Source organism: Lonchura striata, chromosome 11 (genome assembly GCF_050655825.1).
Source record: "Lonchura striata isolate lonStrDom1 chromosome 11, ASM5065582v1, whole genome shotgun sequence".
Classification (NCBI taxonomy): Eukaryota; Metazoa; Chordata; class Aves; order Passeriformes; family Estrildidae; genus Lonchura; species Lonchura striata.
In genome coordinates, this window is record NC_140713.1 from 7,080,243 (window position 1) to 7,097,271 (window position 17,029).

A 17,029-nucleotide genomic window follows, 5' to 3' on the forward strand; every position below is an offset into this window, starting at 1 on the left:
TCTTACCTAATGAGGTAACAGCACTTTCTATTTTCCCAGTCAGGAAGAGATTCACTGTGTAAAGACAGAAAAACAATGTTCAGACAAATTCTAGCAGTACAGGGTGGCAGTCAATAGTTAATCGTTTCTAGGTGTTTGCTGGGGTGTTAACACAAGTGCACTGCAGCTTCCCAACAAGAACTTTGCTTATCTGCACAGGCAAGTCATGTGATCAACTATTATCCTTCACTGTAGCTAAAACAAGTCAATACACAATGTAAATTTAGTATCTCTGAAACATGCTACCAAAAGAAACAAATGCCAATCCATTTTAAATTATATTCCATAGGATTAATTTTAACTGCAGAACACAGAAGAACAATCACACTAAAACGTGATTACTGTCCTTAAATACTTCTCTGAATAAAGCAAAGTTTCTCCCCCCAGGTAAATGTCACCTTGAAAATCAGCTGCTAAAGCTAACATGATTGCCTTGACTAAGCAAAAGCAATGAAGTTTTCAACAAGGTCCACTAATACAATCAAAACAGGATGAGGCAGTACTTGCAATACATATCTGACTTGCAAATTAGTTCCAAAGACTCTTCACTTTCTCAAAAGTCTCCTCTCACAGTGTATACCATTAAAGTGATCTGGAAAGAGTAGTTATTGCCAAAGAAAATTCGTCCTATGTCATTGCTGCTCCAGAAATCAGCATTAATACATAGTTCCCTATTAGCTTCCCCACACATTCTTTAAAAATTACAGTCTCCCACTGACTGCTCTCATTTCAACAGTAATCTGTAATCTACAAAGATAGCCTAATAACAGAATGACAAATGCTTAAAAAAAAATTTAAAGGTTTAAAATGTTACCAAAAACTTAATTAACAACATCCCAGCCCAAGCACTCACTTTGGCTTTATTTTGTATATGTTAAATCCTAAATCTTTTAATAGGTAATCTCTTGGCAAGAATTTAGTTAAAAACATCATTTAAAAATCAACAATAGGAGAAGAGAGGAAGAGAAACCGTCCCTGTTCCCAACAGTCACTTAGGAAGCAGCTGACAATTAACACTATTTATGGCTCAGAGTGTGGGCCCCCATTGTCTTCTACACTGTCTAAACACATCCCAAAACAATGACTCTTGCCCTGACTACCTTCTGTTATAACTTAAACCAGCACAAGAGGTACAGAAAGTACTAAAGGGGTGGAAATAAGAAACAATGCCTTAGCTTTCCAGCTCAGGCCCACTCATGTTTTTCAGTCACCACACTGCAGCAGCTCAGGTGCCTACAGCAGTCCCTCCAAGACTTATATCTGGCTATCCACTGTTTGGATATTCTCCTTCTGGGAGAACTGCTACAGGCCTCAGGCTGAGGCCAGGCCCTGCAAAACAGAGAGAAAACCGCTCCTGGGGTCACAGACTTCAGGGCTCTGCCTCAGGGACAAGGGCAGTGACTTCCCCTCCTTCTAGGCAGTCTTGGACTGAGCTTTTAGGAATACACAAAACCAGGAGGGCAACTAAGTGGCAGCATATGTAATGCTACAGCTTGAGGAGAAACACACCTGAGTCATAGATTTGTGTTAATAAGCATTATTATGATGTTCCAAGGACCCTAACAGCACTGATTTTATTACACAATTAGCTAACATTAGTAACATTTGTTATATGATAATAGCAATGTGCCATGTAATTATTTCTCCTTTCACAGTGTTAGTTTGCTCTATTAGGTGAGTAAGAGTAGCTAGGAGCAAAAATACTATCTTGTACCAGGAAACAACACAGCCCTGTTAACTGTGGCAAAGCAGCACATCCGTTTGTGACAAACTCTGGGTCACAGCAGTAACAGCAACACAACATTTCCTCATACAATATTAAAGTGCCACTATCTGTAACCACAGTAATATAGTCCTAAAGACTGAGATGAAATTAATCCATGATTATGTCACAAATTTATATTCATGAGAAGTAAAATACAAGGTTTTGCTCCATAGAAAGTACATGAAAATACTCTGCATGACTAGTATCAGCACAACTGAATGCAATGTTTGAAGATACATTGTATGGATAAATCTGGGTCTGTACTACCATTGTAATCTTTATGTTTCCTAGTGAACACTCCCAACTGCCATAAGAATCAAGCTCTGAAGCAGAGGTTTCCTCACACAGCTAATAAGAGGCCCCTATTCTCTTTAAATGGAAATAAGTAGGATAAAGACAAGCGGCATAATAGAGTGGAATTAGCCAATTCAGAGCCACATTACTGAGGACTGTTAAAGAGAGAGCCCGAGTTTACCACCACAAATGCAGTTAAAGGCAGCCTTGCACATCACACTTGGCAGATACCTACGAAAAAGAACTCCCAAAAATACTAATTTAACTCTGCAAAAAACTTTTTCTGGCTGTAGTTGCAAGTTCTTCACTCTCATTTTCAAACCCTTTTATACCAAGTCAGCAAAAATAGTTTTTTAAAATCCAATCTAAGTCTCACACCAGATGTTTTCCCAAGCAACTGAGTAAGCTTATGGTTTCCAATACCCATTTTGCTCACTCAAGACCATCAAACCACAAGAGCACTGTTAAACCAGGACCTAGCTCTCAAAACTGTCAGAGGCCTATAAGAAATAACAGCCATTTTCTGCTGATTTTGTCTCTTGTCAAAATAAAAACAGGTGAGAGACCAGAGTATTTGAATGTTTCCTGGATGCCCTTTTTCTTAACTGTTGAGCAGTTGTGGGAAAGCCAGAAAAAGATTCCTGAAGTGGTTCAGTTGGCTTGAACTCCATGTAGGAAACTTATTGTGCCATTCATTTGGATTGCTAAATAATTCTCAGGGTGAGATTTTCAGCTTGGAAAGTGGCTATTTGGATTAAAAAAGAAATTAACGTCCTGGCACCTCCAAACCAAATGACAGCTACCATGATTTCCCCACAGCCAGAAGGACAGACATCAACTTCACCGATTCCTTCTTATTTGATAACTTTCTATGTCCTCCAGAATTTCTCAAGAATGATAAACAAAATGGCTTCACAAAAGAACAGCTGAAACAAACCCAATTCCAGTCTTTGGAGCAGCAGTTTACAGATGAGGTCACACAGCAATGGTCACTGGCAGTGCATTGATACAGACACCAAACACCCACACACAGGCCATGGGAAAACAAGGAAGGAATGGCAAGATGCAAGAACCAAAAACAAGGATGAAAGGACAGACAAGCAGGAAGTAAAATACAAAAATAGTCAAAGTAGCAGCATTATATTCTTATGGGTTCACTGAAGCAAAATACCTTACAAGCTTCCCACATCTCATGTTTCTCAACTTCCACTACTGTCAGTTGTGCAAGGAATAGGAATAAAACATTCCAGCTGAAAAGAAGAGCCAGACAATGAAATTCTAGAAGTCATAGAAAGCAGAAATCTACTAAACTTTCAGCCTGACATCACCCACACCTAAACACAAGAACTGTTCTCACTTCAGCTCTGGAGTTTACATAACCTTTTATTACCTCATTAGTCATTTTAACAATAACCATGCTATTTATGTCAACTAATAAAAGGTTTAACAAAGGTCTGACTGGGCCACATAAAAAAAAAAAAAAAACCAAACCTAAACAAAATTTTAAAAACCCAAAACACCCCCCAAAAACCAGTAATAAATTCAAAGATACAGGGGAAATATGCATCTTCGCTAACTTTAACTAAGCAGTGTAGCAGATATTATCCTCATGCTGTGCACATCTCTGACATCCTGTTAAGGCTATGCAAAAAGAAAGTTGTACGACCTGGATGTTCAAACTGTTTTGTAGTTTAGCTAGCTTCTTATATTGTACTATTGTACTTACTTTAATTAAAATAGATACATTTGAAATAACCACAGCAACGTTTAAAGTTCAACTTCCTACATTTTTTCTAGGTAAGCACTGATGTTAATGAAGCCGTTTTACAAAAAACAAGTAGTCTGTTTTACAGAACAACCAGTCTGGCCACAAGATATCCCTTTCTGCTCGTTTGCATAACGAATAGTAACTGTCACTTGGGATTATTAAAAATTAACTCTAATCCACTTCATTAGCGAAGAGATGTGGGTGAAAGCATTCTGGATCAAGGAGCTGTGACACTTTACCAAGTCTGGAGGGCTCAGAGCCCAGCAGTGCTCAGCTGCTCCTGGCTACGCTGCCCCAGCAGAATCCCCTGGCAGGGCGCAGGAAGGGAGCAGTCAGCTCCAGCCGCGCTAACTTCACGTGCCCTGCTACACACAGGGACACAGGGGCTGTGGTTCGCTCCTTCCTGTCACAGCCAGGCGCCAACGCTGCCGCCTAACAAAAACCATCTCCCCCGACTGAACGGGCTGACAGACTGGAAACCAGTGATACGCCTCATCACGTTGCCATAAATTAACACCTGCTGAGAAGCAGAGCGGAAAGCAACGGCTTCAAGCAGAAGGGAGGGAAGAGAGCAGAATATGGCAGAGACACAGAGGGAGAGAAAAGGTTTCTTCCCGCTGCCGCTCAAGAGAAGGGCCGGGCAGTCCCCAGCCGAGCCCCGGCGCCGCTGCCCGCACCGCGCCCCGCACAAGCCCGCGGCCCACGGAAGAACCTGGGATGCCTCCCTAACTTTTTTTTCAGGGCTGTGCGAGGTTGTGGCAGCGCTTCCAGAGCCAAGGGCAAGGCGATGGGCTCCGCGGATCTGGCAGCGCTCCGCGCGGCCCCGGCACCGCCGGGCACGGCAGCCCGAGCGGGAGCCGAGCGCTCGGCAGCGGGCGACGGGGGCTCCCGTCACCATTCGGTGTGCTGCAGCCTCGTCCCGCGCCCCCCGCCCGCGGGCACTTCCCGCAGGGGAGCAGGGGCCCGGCGGTGCCCGCGGGCGCTGCCGTGCCCGGCCGGGCCGCACTCACCCAGGCAGATGGCAGTGAGCGGCGCCAGCGCGCCCTGACGGAGCTCCGCGGCCGCTGCCTTCTCCATGGCGGGTCGCTGTCGCCTGCCCTTCAGCGCGGGGGGAACCGCGGCGGCTCCGCGCCCGCCGAGCCGCTACGCCGAGCCGCAGGAGTCGGCGGCGCCGCCGGCCCGCGGTGCCCCCGCCCGCCGGGGAGCCGGGAGAGGAGCCGGGAGAGGAGGCGGGAGAGGAGGCGGGAGAGGAGCGGGCGCCAGCCGCGGCCCCATGGCCGGGCCGCGCCGCCGCTCCGGGGCAGGTGGCGGAGAACAGAGCGCAGCGCCGCCGCCCCACGTGACAGGCCCGCCGAGCGGCTGCGGCGGCCGGGCCGGCGGCGAGGGGAGCGCGGCGGCGAGGGGAGCGCAGCGCCGCCCCGCTCCGCGCCGCGCCGCGCACACCTGCGGGGCCGCCGCCGGCGCCCGGGCGGAGCGCGGCCGGGGGCGGAAGGGACGGCCAGGGCCGCGCTTCCTGTCGGGCACGGCTGTCCCCGCTCCGGCCGCGGCCATGGCGCGGGCAGCCCGCGGGCGGGCCGGGGCCGCCCCCGTGCCGGGCGGTGCGCGGAGCTCCGGGCCCGCGCCCAGCGCCGCCGCGGGCCCGGCCGCGGCTGCCCCGGCCCGGCGCGGCGCCTTTCCCCGGCAGTTTCCTGCGGAGCTGCGCTGGGCCGGCTCCGCCGCAGCTCCCGCTGTGTCGGGGACGGGCGCCCGCAGAAAAGCCTCCCCGGAGCCCGGCTGGCCTCAGAGCTCGCACGGGCGCTCCACCCGCACCAGGTGTTGGGGCCCGAGCCCTTCCAGCCCTGCGGACCCGGGGACGAGTCCTCTGGTCCCCAAACAGGTAACGTATCCACGGCTGGGCTGCCGGCTTGGATTACTGTGAACGACGTAACCCGTCCTCTCCCGCTGAAAATGGACAAAGCTTAATGTGATTACAAGCAGCAAGACGACAGCAGGAGTTAACTGGGAACTTGATGAAGGGAATTGCAAAACAGTGCAAGGGGCAGGTACCCCTGCTTAGGTTGCCCTAACAGCTCTACCTCACGTTTGCTGAACTTTTCCTTGTTTTCCCATTTGCAGATGCTGACATACTCCCCCTGAGAACCTGTACCAGTGCTTTAGGCCTTTTTATTTCAACGATATAAAGTGTGGCTATGGTAGTGCATTGGGTTGAGATCCTTACCCTGGCTGAGCTACAGACCTGTGCCTTACCTTTTCCTTATCAACTCCTTTGTTGGAATTATTATAATTGTAATTCCCATTTGCCTATCACTCTGGCTCTTAATGAACGCCTGAGGATCAGTAGTATCATGTGGGGTGTGCCTGGAATGAGAGAAATGGATGTCACAGAAAATGGTAAGTGGATCAGTACGAAGTTTACCTGTAGATGAGAAGGCCCCACATTCAGCACAGCGGTGAGCTGTCTGTTCTGCAGATACAGCCTAATTCATATGTGTCTGTGCAATTCTAAATAGCATAATAAATCACACAACAATTTTTCACAACTAAACTCTTTGTAATCTAACTAGACAATTCTTAAACCTCTAATGGACCCATGATTGTAAAATCATTTCATCTGGGGATTTGAGCAGTAATTCTCAAATTATGGGTCTGTAAAAGCAATAATGGAATGTTTCATAAAAGAATTTTTCCTTGGTACGTCTATTATTGTAATTTAAAAAAACATATATAGCCACCTCTACATTCTGATTTAACCCTTTTTATGGTAATTATAGTAAATTGCATCTCTTATTTCCATTAAATAACACCCTTGCACCTCACCCAAACAGTGGACTCTATAGGACTGAAAGCAAAATGATGCATGCAGACTCTTTTAACAGATTGTGTCCATGCCACTATCTTGTCAAGATAAAATCCACTCAGTTTAGAATTATACTTTAATGCTCACATAGGACTAATTAAAAATTTTGACACCTAATTTTCGGTCACACACTTTTGTGTTCACATAAATAGATGTATATTTTAGGAAATTATATATGAAGGTACATATGCGTATGCTCTAGCATCTGCTGACCTAGGGAAATTAATTATCACATCACAACATCCACCTTGAAAACACAACCAGCAGAACCCATCCTAGGTGCTCTACTTCAGGGTGATTTGCAGACTATTTTAAAATCACTTTAAAACAGTCACACCAAACTGAATCACTGCTCAAGCCAAGTGTCAAGCCTTCATATCCCATTCCAAAACATAATACAGAGATGGCTCTAGGAGTAAATGTTTTATATTATGTATGCTATAGGTATGCTCATTCATTTTAATGCTTTTGACAGAACTGGATCACAAAAAAGTCACATAACACCACCAAAATAAAGTTTTGATAAAGTTTTACTGATGCTACAGTTCTTAAAAATATGCAGTAGAAAAATGAAGACGTAGAATGATACAAAGATTATGGATTCTGTTAATATTAGTACTTAAAAACATTAAAATAACTTGGAACCTTAGCCTGTCCATGTGTGTAATACTTGTCTTATTGTGATTACATGTCATTTTATTACTTTATTCACATCAGTTTCCCCTGTATCTAGTTTTTGTAACTAATAAAAGCTTAGGTTTCTTTTACAAGCATGTCTAACTATGGATTAATTTGGTTGAGATTTCTTTAGACTAAGGCTATAATTTTATCAGTTCCACAAGCAATTTATATGCATTTATCTCCTTTTCAGCATGTATTAATTTCAATGCATGTACAGATTTGTGCGGATCAGCAAGTCTGTGATCCCATATAATCACCACTGTTCTCTTTTGACAGCTGGCATTAAAGAAAAGTTGGGTAGAAAACATCAGAAAAATAATGTAAGACATTATTTGTCTCAGCCTCACACTGTTCATCTCTGGTTTTATTGCATCACTGCACAGCACTATCTGGCTGCATTTAATAAGGTTTACATTTAGTGACAACTACACTCTCCCTGAAAGAGAAGAAAATTCTCAAGGGTACTTTGCTGTACCAACTCTAACACTATTTCTGCCTTGATCCATTATAGATCATTACTAAACCTCACAGTGATCTATTTTCCTTCCTCTTCTTTAGGGATTTGTTATTCATGAATTTTGTGTAGAGCTGAAAAGCACTGTTATAATTCACATTCATTTTATAAAATGTGATGGGAATTAAATATGAGCATTTTGGTATCACAGGGAGGCAAATACAAATTGTTTGATGGAGAAATACTGTAAGAACATCACCAATATATAGGCATTTTTCCAAAGAGAGTGCAAAGCTGTGATATTCCTCTATGACACTCTGAACATCCTATGAAATCCTGAGTTTGTATCAAGCAGACCAGATTATGAGCAGCAATTACATTAGGGTAATTGCTTGAAAAAGAAAATAAAATTATTCTCTCTTGAAAGGGTTCAGTTGTCTTTGTAACTGCTATCAAGGCAGCTGTAATAGCATATTAGGTTTTTTTTTATACTTGTAACTTAGCTCTCTTAACAAAACTGAAGGTCCACACAACCTCTCCATGAAGAAAATTATGTCTCATTTGTGTTTAATTATGTTACTAAAATCAGATTTTCGAAACATGCAGAATAATTACAGAGGAGAATTAGAATTGTCTGCATTTCAAATACTTACAGAAATAATTGGAGGGAGTTTATCAGGATTCCTTAACAAATTTTTTAAGCTGCACTTTATCAATAAGCTCCACTGGACAACAAATCATTGCAGACACCTGAAAGAAAAAGCCAGGCCACAACCAGCACTGCTTTATTTCTCTCTTCTTTGTGGCTTTCAATATTTTCAGTGTGATTGGGTTTTTGAAGTATAATCTCAAATTGCTGGTTTATGTCAGCAATTATGTCAGCTGTTTCAGGAGGCTGCCATCCACCACAGGCCAGCACACACACTCACACTCACACACACACACCCACACTCACACACACACTCTCACACTCACACACTCACACACACCCTCTCACACTCACACACACACACTCTCACACTCACACACACTCATTCCCTGCAGCACAGGCACTCTGCAGTGTTCACAGGGACCCCGAGTTCCTACACACTGATTTCACCTGTGAAAGGCTATTTCAGCAGCACACCATACCTCCTACCTCCCTGGTGGCTTTAAATCACGATTTAAACTGCGGTGATGATGGGTTTTATTATCTACTCAGTAGAAAAGCACTGCAAGACAATAGTGAGACCCCAGATCTACTAAGATGCTAAACTGTTTTCTCTCTTCTGCCAGTTCCTTCTTATCTGCTGATGGCATGAGTTCGGATGATTTAGTTTAGTTCATAAATACTTTTGTGCTTTGGCTATATTAGGGGCTTACTCTCTCTGGTAGCTGGAGTCTTAAAGGATTTACTATTTTCCTTGACATACAAAATGTTTGGTAAATGAGGGTTAAAGTAACTCAAGAAGTTACCTTCTGCTTGTAAATGATAGAAGAGTAGTACCAAAATAAAGCTGAATCACATTTTAGGTGAATTAATGTGTTTTCGGATTCCCCTTTACCTGCAAGAATTCACAGAAATAACAGGCTCAGCGGGGCCTGAGGTTGTCTTTATCACTTTATTTCTTTTCTACAGAAGGAAATGGAACAAAGTATCAATACATTCTTAGTCAACATATACTAGCTGCATGAGTTACTCGACTTATTTTAGAATTTAAGTAGGAGATCAAACAGATTGGAATTAGAAGCATGAAAGCTCCTCTAACTCACACAATGAATGCACATTAAAGCTATCTATCTCCTAGGGAGAGAACAAATATCTTTGCTCAGAATAAATATTGTTACCAGAGAAGATGAAAATAGCCACCTGAGGTTGCTCAGCAATGTGCTCCCAGCCTCCAATTCTGTTAAAAAGAAAGAAAAAAAAATATAAATTAATTAAAGTGTTACATATAATCAGGCTCATCTAAAGTGGAGCATGCACAGAAAATCAAAACATAAATTAGGACTGTAGAGACACTTCAGTTCAGTGACTGGTTTGTGCTGTGGAGAAGGGTAGTGAACTACTGCAGTGCAGATGCAGAGGCTGCAGAGCAGCTCCCCTGTCACACCACCCTGTGGCATTCCCCCTGCCAGCCCCGAAAATGCTCTCTGGTGTAATGTCACCCATTAGCTGGGAACAACAATAATTTTTAGAGCTGTCTTTCATCCATTCTTACAACTAGGAAACTTGTGCAAAGACAAGTTAGCCAGAGCATGCTGTTCAGCACGCTGCCATCTGAGGAATGGTGCAGCAAGTAACTCAGAGCTGCTGCTCTGCCATTTCACCAGGAAGCCCTGGGTTAAAAATCACAGCAATACTGACAGAACAGTTCTGAACCACACTACAAGCACTGCAGCAATTCCACTGTAAACTGAATAATAGTTGCAGTCTATACTACACAGTATACTTATTATAGACTGCCATTTTACTTGCACCCAATTACCAGTTGAACAGGAAAAGCACAGTAGAGGGTAAGGATAACCAGGCTTCTCCTGTTTCATCAACAAATATATATTTTTTTTATTTCCTACTACTTGTGTTACCAATAACAAAAATTAAGCATCTCTGGCTAGTCTTCCTTAAAATTTGGCCTAGATACTTCCTTAAAAGTTTTATTTGGTCCTAGAAGATGCAATTTGTATTTCACCTGTCTCAGGGGTTGTCACTAAGACTGATGTATGGCTTTGTTTCCATTATTTGTCTACTATAGTTATATTTTTAAAGTTCCAATGGTATGGTTTTGAGCATAAATTTCTCTTACACTCATTCTCATGAAGTGTGCACTTCTTATCACTGCAATACCCTATATAGTTTTAAAAGTCCTAATGATTTTAAAGTATGAAAGTATCCTTGGAATCAACTAGAATAATGATTACTGACAATTTAGAACTGACAATTTAGAACATCTTCTCGATGTTCTCATATATATATATATATTATATATATGTTCATAGCACAGTGGTTTTTGTGTTCATAAAAGAGCAAATGACACCTTATTTCCTAAAGTTCTTCTTAACATGAGTAGACTGATAACAGCAAGAATTTGGAACTGTGCCTCAGTGAAACTGTTCCACAGAGAGAGTGAAAAAGGATATAAGTTGTAATATAAGGAAATAAATAGGAAATAAAAGTAAATAAAAGGAAAGACAATGTATTAGGATATCAGGACAATAATCTGTTTAGCTAATTTCACTAAAAGATAAAATAAGTTTAAAGCACGTTTAAAAGATAGGAAAAAAACAAGTTTAAAAAAGCAAGTTTAAGAGATAAAATAAGTTTAAAGAAGAAATGCCAACCTGTGCTAAAGTGTGGATGTCTGATCTTTACACAGGCTGTGAGCCAGCACCTACCAGGAAGAGGACACAGAACATCTCAAGTCCATCACTACTAAGTCATGAGGTGGATTTCCATGGCACAAAATGCTCTGCTCTCTTTGGTTTGTCCACTGGATCAACAAGCACTTGTCTTCCTGGATCCTCAGGGATCCTGCCAGATACTGACAGTTACAGCTAGAGTGGTACAAAACTGGTGGCATGTCATCAAGCTAGGGATAGGAAATTATACCTGCCCTGAAGGTGTAATGTTTTCATATCTGTTCCATGCTGCCGAGGCTGTTTTAATTATTGCGCATTGTATAAAATTTCTAAAAGTAAAATTTATCTGAAGTGTACAAGTGAAATCTGATTAATATAAAACACAGTCATGTTTTCACAAATCAGCATACTAATTCAGACCACAGTACAGAGAGGAGAAAAAAAGGATAATCATAAACCATGGAACAAAACTGCTGTCAAGAGATTTGTAGAATAATCAAAGTTACTTCAACATTCAATGGAGTTTAAAACCATGAAAAGTCAGATTTTCTTGTGCATAAAGAAAACCCTGTAATCCAATATATCCTTTAACTATGACACAGTCTGTGCAGCAGAAGCATGAAAATAAAAGGAGAACCTGTGATAAATGGTTTGAAGAACAAGAAAGGAAAATAATTGAAACAACTGAAGAATGAGTGAACAAGACTGGCAGCCCTGTGGATTCATACACACATGGGCTGTAAGTATGCCTAGAGAGAAGGAAAGGAAAAAAAAAAGACAGTGAGTATGAGGCTAATCAGTGATTTAGATTATCAAAACTGTTTTAAGAGCACATTGGTACTTGTTTTGACAAAGCTTTAACCATACATATTGTTAGGATCCAACATCATCTGCAACCCCTATGCCTGAGGCAGTGAGATATTTGTCAAAAACTGAAAGACAATAGCGAGAAAATTTCTGCCTGTGCATTTCCATGTTTGTGAAGGTTGAGTCATCTGAGATCCCCTTTCATACTCATCAGTGGTGCTCCCCTGAGCTGACATTCATTCCTTTATCCCCCAGGACAGCAGTGTGGCTGCACCACAACTCCCCAGGAGGGCATCCCCTCCCAGGGCATCCAAGTGGCTGTCAAACATTCCAGCTATTTCCTCTGTTGAAGGTAAAGGTGCCAGATAGGGCAGCCAAGTAAATTAAGGAAAAATATTATTTTAATGAAAATTAGGAAATAAAATCAAAGAAAACGGCAGTAAAACCACTTAGGATAGTATCCACAAGTGCCTGTAGTGGCACATGAACAGGACTGTTGCAAAAAGGTACCTACTTAAAATCAGAATTACATGAAGGTAACTATAACTTTTCTAAATAAATAATTTCTGTACAGAGTTCTCACTCGGGGAAATCTCAGACCAAAACATATTTCAGAGTGTATAGGGGAGAATCCTACAGCAGGCAACAATAATAAAACAAATTTATATATACATTGCTCCACATGTTGCTCTATATTTATATATTACACATTTATGAATTCTTTTAAACAGGAAGCAATCAAGTTGATAGAACCACCAGGGTCACAAATCCTAAATTAAAAGTAGCTAACAGAAAAGTTCTTTGATCTTGTACATATTTGAGAGGACTGAAGGGTAACACAGTGTACATAGCACAGAAAATCCCATGATCCCCAGATTGGTGTATACATCTACAGCACTCAGGTTCAAATACCCTTCATTAGGGCACTTCTTGCCATGGCAGCATAGTGATTGTTTTGTCCATGTCAGGGGATGCACTGCAAAGGCAGTTTTAAAACCTATTTGAATAAAATACTCAAGTATAAATTTATACTTAAATTTGTATTCACATTGTCAGACTCACAGACTTTTGGAATGTTTATAGATTTTTCAGTTACTATCTCACACAACCAGTTGTTTTGGGAGTTAACTGTAATTAACTTTTATGAATCTATCATTATTCACAGACCCTCTTGGAAAAAATTAACAAAACTATGTGTATGCATTTGTTTTGTTGACTACCAAAAATATGGCAGCTCACATATAATTGTCATGTAACTCAGGAAAACCTACTCCTTTTAGACTATTGCTTTACTATAGTAATTTGCTTTCAGAAATGACAGTAATTACAACAATTGTTGTTTTTTAATCTTACTTATTCCATGCTCTTCTGCTCTAACTATGAAAAAATAGGAGTAGTTCTGTCCAGCAAAATGGCATTGTACTAGTTTGAACAAAGATAGTGATTCAAAGAGATAATATTTAATACCATTATTTCATTAGCCAACCTGGCATTGATCCTTTTCCACGACCACAGGTGCAGCAATCATAAATCCAACTCATCCTGACTCCCCTACTGTAAAGATCTGGTGTATAGTGATAAGTTAATTTGTTCTCAGTCTTACATTTGCTGAACATAAGGGCAAAGCAGTGTCCATTGATTACAATGACACAGAAGGGAAAATCACAAGGGTTTCCTACTTCTCAAAAGCTAGCCACACTAGCAAATATTTAACTGTCAATTAATGCCAAGCAATTTTAAATATTTCATCCTGTGTCTATACATCTACTAAAAGTACATTAATCCAGTTGGAAACATAAATATTCATTGCAGTGCCCACATTTAGCTTGGCACCAATCTCACTGTTTATGCTGGTAATTTACTTGATGCATCCCAGCACAGAAGGGCTCAGATTTCTGCAAAGCCTCTCAAGGGCACAAAAAGTTAACACAAAACCCATCAGTGATATGTAAATCTTGATGTGCAAGCATTCACCATCTTAATATTTCCACAATGTAACTTTGTTTCAGAAATATTTGTATTTACTATGTAACATATGCTCCTCTTCCTTATGGGCAATTTTCACTCCCATGGTCATTACTAATACCATTCCTGAAGTTCTGCACAGGGAAGAGCAGATGCAGAGCAAATATGGGGATTAATTTCAGATTGCACAGTACCAGCCAAGAGCTCTGCAGCCACAGGAGCTGTGATCACTGCCAGGCAGGCCTAAAAACAATAGTGCCAAAGCAGCCCCAAATCTATTTTTATGCTCTCCTACGGGCCCCACATTTAGAGCTGCTGAAATGCAGAAACCAGCAGCAGCTGCACAATCAGTTTATGTGAAAACATTTGGAAACTATTAAGTCAGAGATTCAACAGGACAACATCAAAAGAAGTGACTAAGTCTTTCCCTTACTGCCATGTGACACTGAATTTGGACCACAAGATCTAAACAACAGTGTTACAGTGTTATGGAGCTAAATGATGCCTTAGGTTTTAGCACCTCTTTTGAGAGATGTGACATCTCATGACAGCCTTGGGCTCTAATAATTCCAAATTTGTGTTTGCAACTACTAATTCATTAACTCTCCCTTAATCTTCTGGTTTTGCTTCCACAGACCACAGGCAGAGAGAATGGCAGAAGAAATCACAAATGACATCATGAGAATCAATATTAAGGAGCACAATGAAGTTCACCCTGTTCTTAGAAGGGCAGCAGGTTCTGGCTGTGGCAACCAAGGCAGTTTATTCATTTTAACCAGGTGTCCCAAGCCAACTGTTCACCCAGTGCTTTCATTTTCAAAGACATTAGTCAAAGAACTGCAGACCAGTGACCTGCAGGTCTTTTCAGCTGGTTGGAGTCGAGAAGTAAACGTCTTGAGGGTTTGTTTTTTTTTTATTCAATATGCAAACTTTAGAACTCAGCCAGTATAGATAATATGGAATAAGGATTGAGTTTGTTTTGCTTTAAGGGTAGGGAAAAAATAGGGTATTGGTACCCTGATCAATTAAGATTGTGCATCAATACATATTTATTACATAAAGATAACTCAAACTACCTTGAGAAGCACATAATAAAAGAGCATAACCCATAAGAAGGAAAAAAAATGAGTGATTCTGTTCTGCCTGAAAATGACATGCAAATTAAAATGTTAATTTAAAAAAAATTTAAGTCTAGTATTGAAAAGAATAGCCACTCAGGGCTGGCCAAACAGGCCTGAGTTAGCATGTTATTTGATAATTTTTGTTACTGACATTAAGTATTTATTTTAATAGAGAAGCACTATATATAGTATAATTAATCAGAAATAAACATGCAGAGTTAATTGAATAGTTTATATTAGTAATTGTTTCAAATATTAAGCCATACTGATAGTAATTAGGGACACTATAATAAATTATTTCTGAGCTATGGCCCTCTAGCATGTTCATTCAGCAAGATGTGTCAAATTAAATAATATGTATAAATGGTCATATTACTTGCTCTTATGATAGTTACAACTCTTATGATATTTTTAACTATAATTTTATCACTGGACAAAAAGAGATAAATATTTATGTTGTATATAGTATACATACTAAAAACCACATTTGTTTAAAAAAATGTCTACAAACAATACCTGTTCAACCCTTACATCATTTTTTAAATGCCGAAATTCAGACAATTTCAAACTATTTCTCATGTTAAATTATTAACAAGGGTTTTTTCAGAAAAAGCCATCACTCAACAGTTTCCATAGACAACAAACAGTTAATTATAGGGGCTAATTATGTTTAGTCATTTGTAAGTAAAGAATAACCATAAATACTACAGGAGATAAGGACAGACCTTGTTGTTTTGATGGCATTGCACAGTTAACAGCACAGGAAAGAATCTACCCACACAGCTTGAATTGATTCATTTTTTCCTCCCTTCATTATGAATCAGATTCTTTATTGCTTTTTTATTGAATGAAAACCTCACTATGGCACAGTCAGTGGGAGTTTTGCCATCGACGTCAAGTCACTGCTTGACTACCTCTCCAAATAATATTAAAAATAACCTTGTCTATTTAAACCTTAATCATAGCTTAACTACAGTTTTCTGAAAGAAAGAAAATTCCTGTTGCAAAACCACAAAAGACAGATGCCTCCCCCAGGTGTTATCTTTCAAATGATGTAAAAGAGAGAAGCTGCTGGCTTTCCAGTAGTTGCAGAATGCATGGAAACATGCATGCATGCCTTACAGTATGTGAAACTGAGCTTCCCACAAGCCCTCACACATGTATGCCCACACAATCTGAGAAATGTCACATCTCCAGGATTAGAAAAAAGCCCTGAACCTGCAAGAGTTGTTGTGCTCTAGGTCCCCAATCTGTCTGCACCTCTCAACTTTTATCATAATGAAAGAGATGTACAGAGACTGCAGAGAGACCATAGCCATTAATAAATGCCTTCAAAATATACTAAATTTAAACTTATTTGTGGATTGAAATGGTCTTTGGCCAAACAGGAATGTTACATGTAGGAGGCTCTATGTCATGGTTTAGGAATGATTTAGTGTTCCCAATGAAACAGCCCAGACCACATGCCATTCCCTCACTTCTCCCTCCCCATGCAGTGGGACAGAGAGGACAATTGCAGGCATAGAAAAATCATGAGCTGGGATAAGAATTATTTACTAGAAAGAGCAATGAAATGGGGAAATGAGCAGTAACAAGAACACAAATAAGAGCATTGACAAAACAGAAGAACTATTCACACGCAGTCGCTTACCATGCAGCACCTTGTGCCACCCAACCACACACTCCAGAAAACCAGAGAGACACAACACCACTGCAGATGGTGTGAGGTGGTACTGGACAACTCCAGGGTCCTGGCCATGCCCCTCCTGGCTGCTGCAAAACTTAAGCCATCCTGGCTGGAACCAGGACATTTTCTACAGCGTCTACATCATGCTCAGATCCTACACCTTCCAACTCTATGTGTGTGTGTGTGTGTGTGTGTGTGTGTGTGTTTGTGCAGTTAAATACTTACATGCATATGTATGTGGAGGGGGAAGAA

The 17,029-nt window shown here is 41.1% G+C and overlaps 1 protein-coding gene and 1 long non-coding RNA gene across 2 annotated transcripts in view; one reads left to right on the top strand and one right to left on the bottom strand.

The window, feature by feature from the left end:
* Positions 1-5,210, bottom strand: part of LRP3 (LDL receptor related protein 3) — a 29,973-nt gene extending 24,763 nt beyond the window's left edge. Inside the window, exons 1-2 of the mRNA XM_077786265.2 lie at positions 4,877-5,210; positions 7-54 (exon numbers count right to left, since the gene is read on the bottom strand). Of these exons, the coding sequence (XP_077642391.2) occupies positions 7-54; positions 4,877-4,943 (115 nt within the window). The 5' untranslated portion in view covers positions 4,944-5,210. The remainder of the gene's footprint in view (positions 1-6; positions 55-4,876) is intronic.
* Positions 5,211-5,475: 265 nt separating this feature from the next.
* Positions 5,476-12,675, top strand: LOC110481925 (uncharacterized). The gene is made up of 2 exons (XR_014957813.1): positions 5,476-6,257; positions 11,215-12,675. It is a non-coding gene; the product is annotated as an uncharacterized LOC110481925 (long non-coding RNA).
* The last annotated feature ends 4,354 nt before the right edge of the window (positions 12,676-17,029 follow it).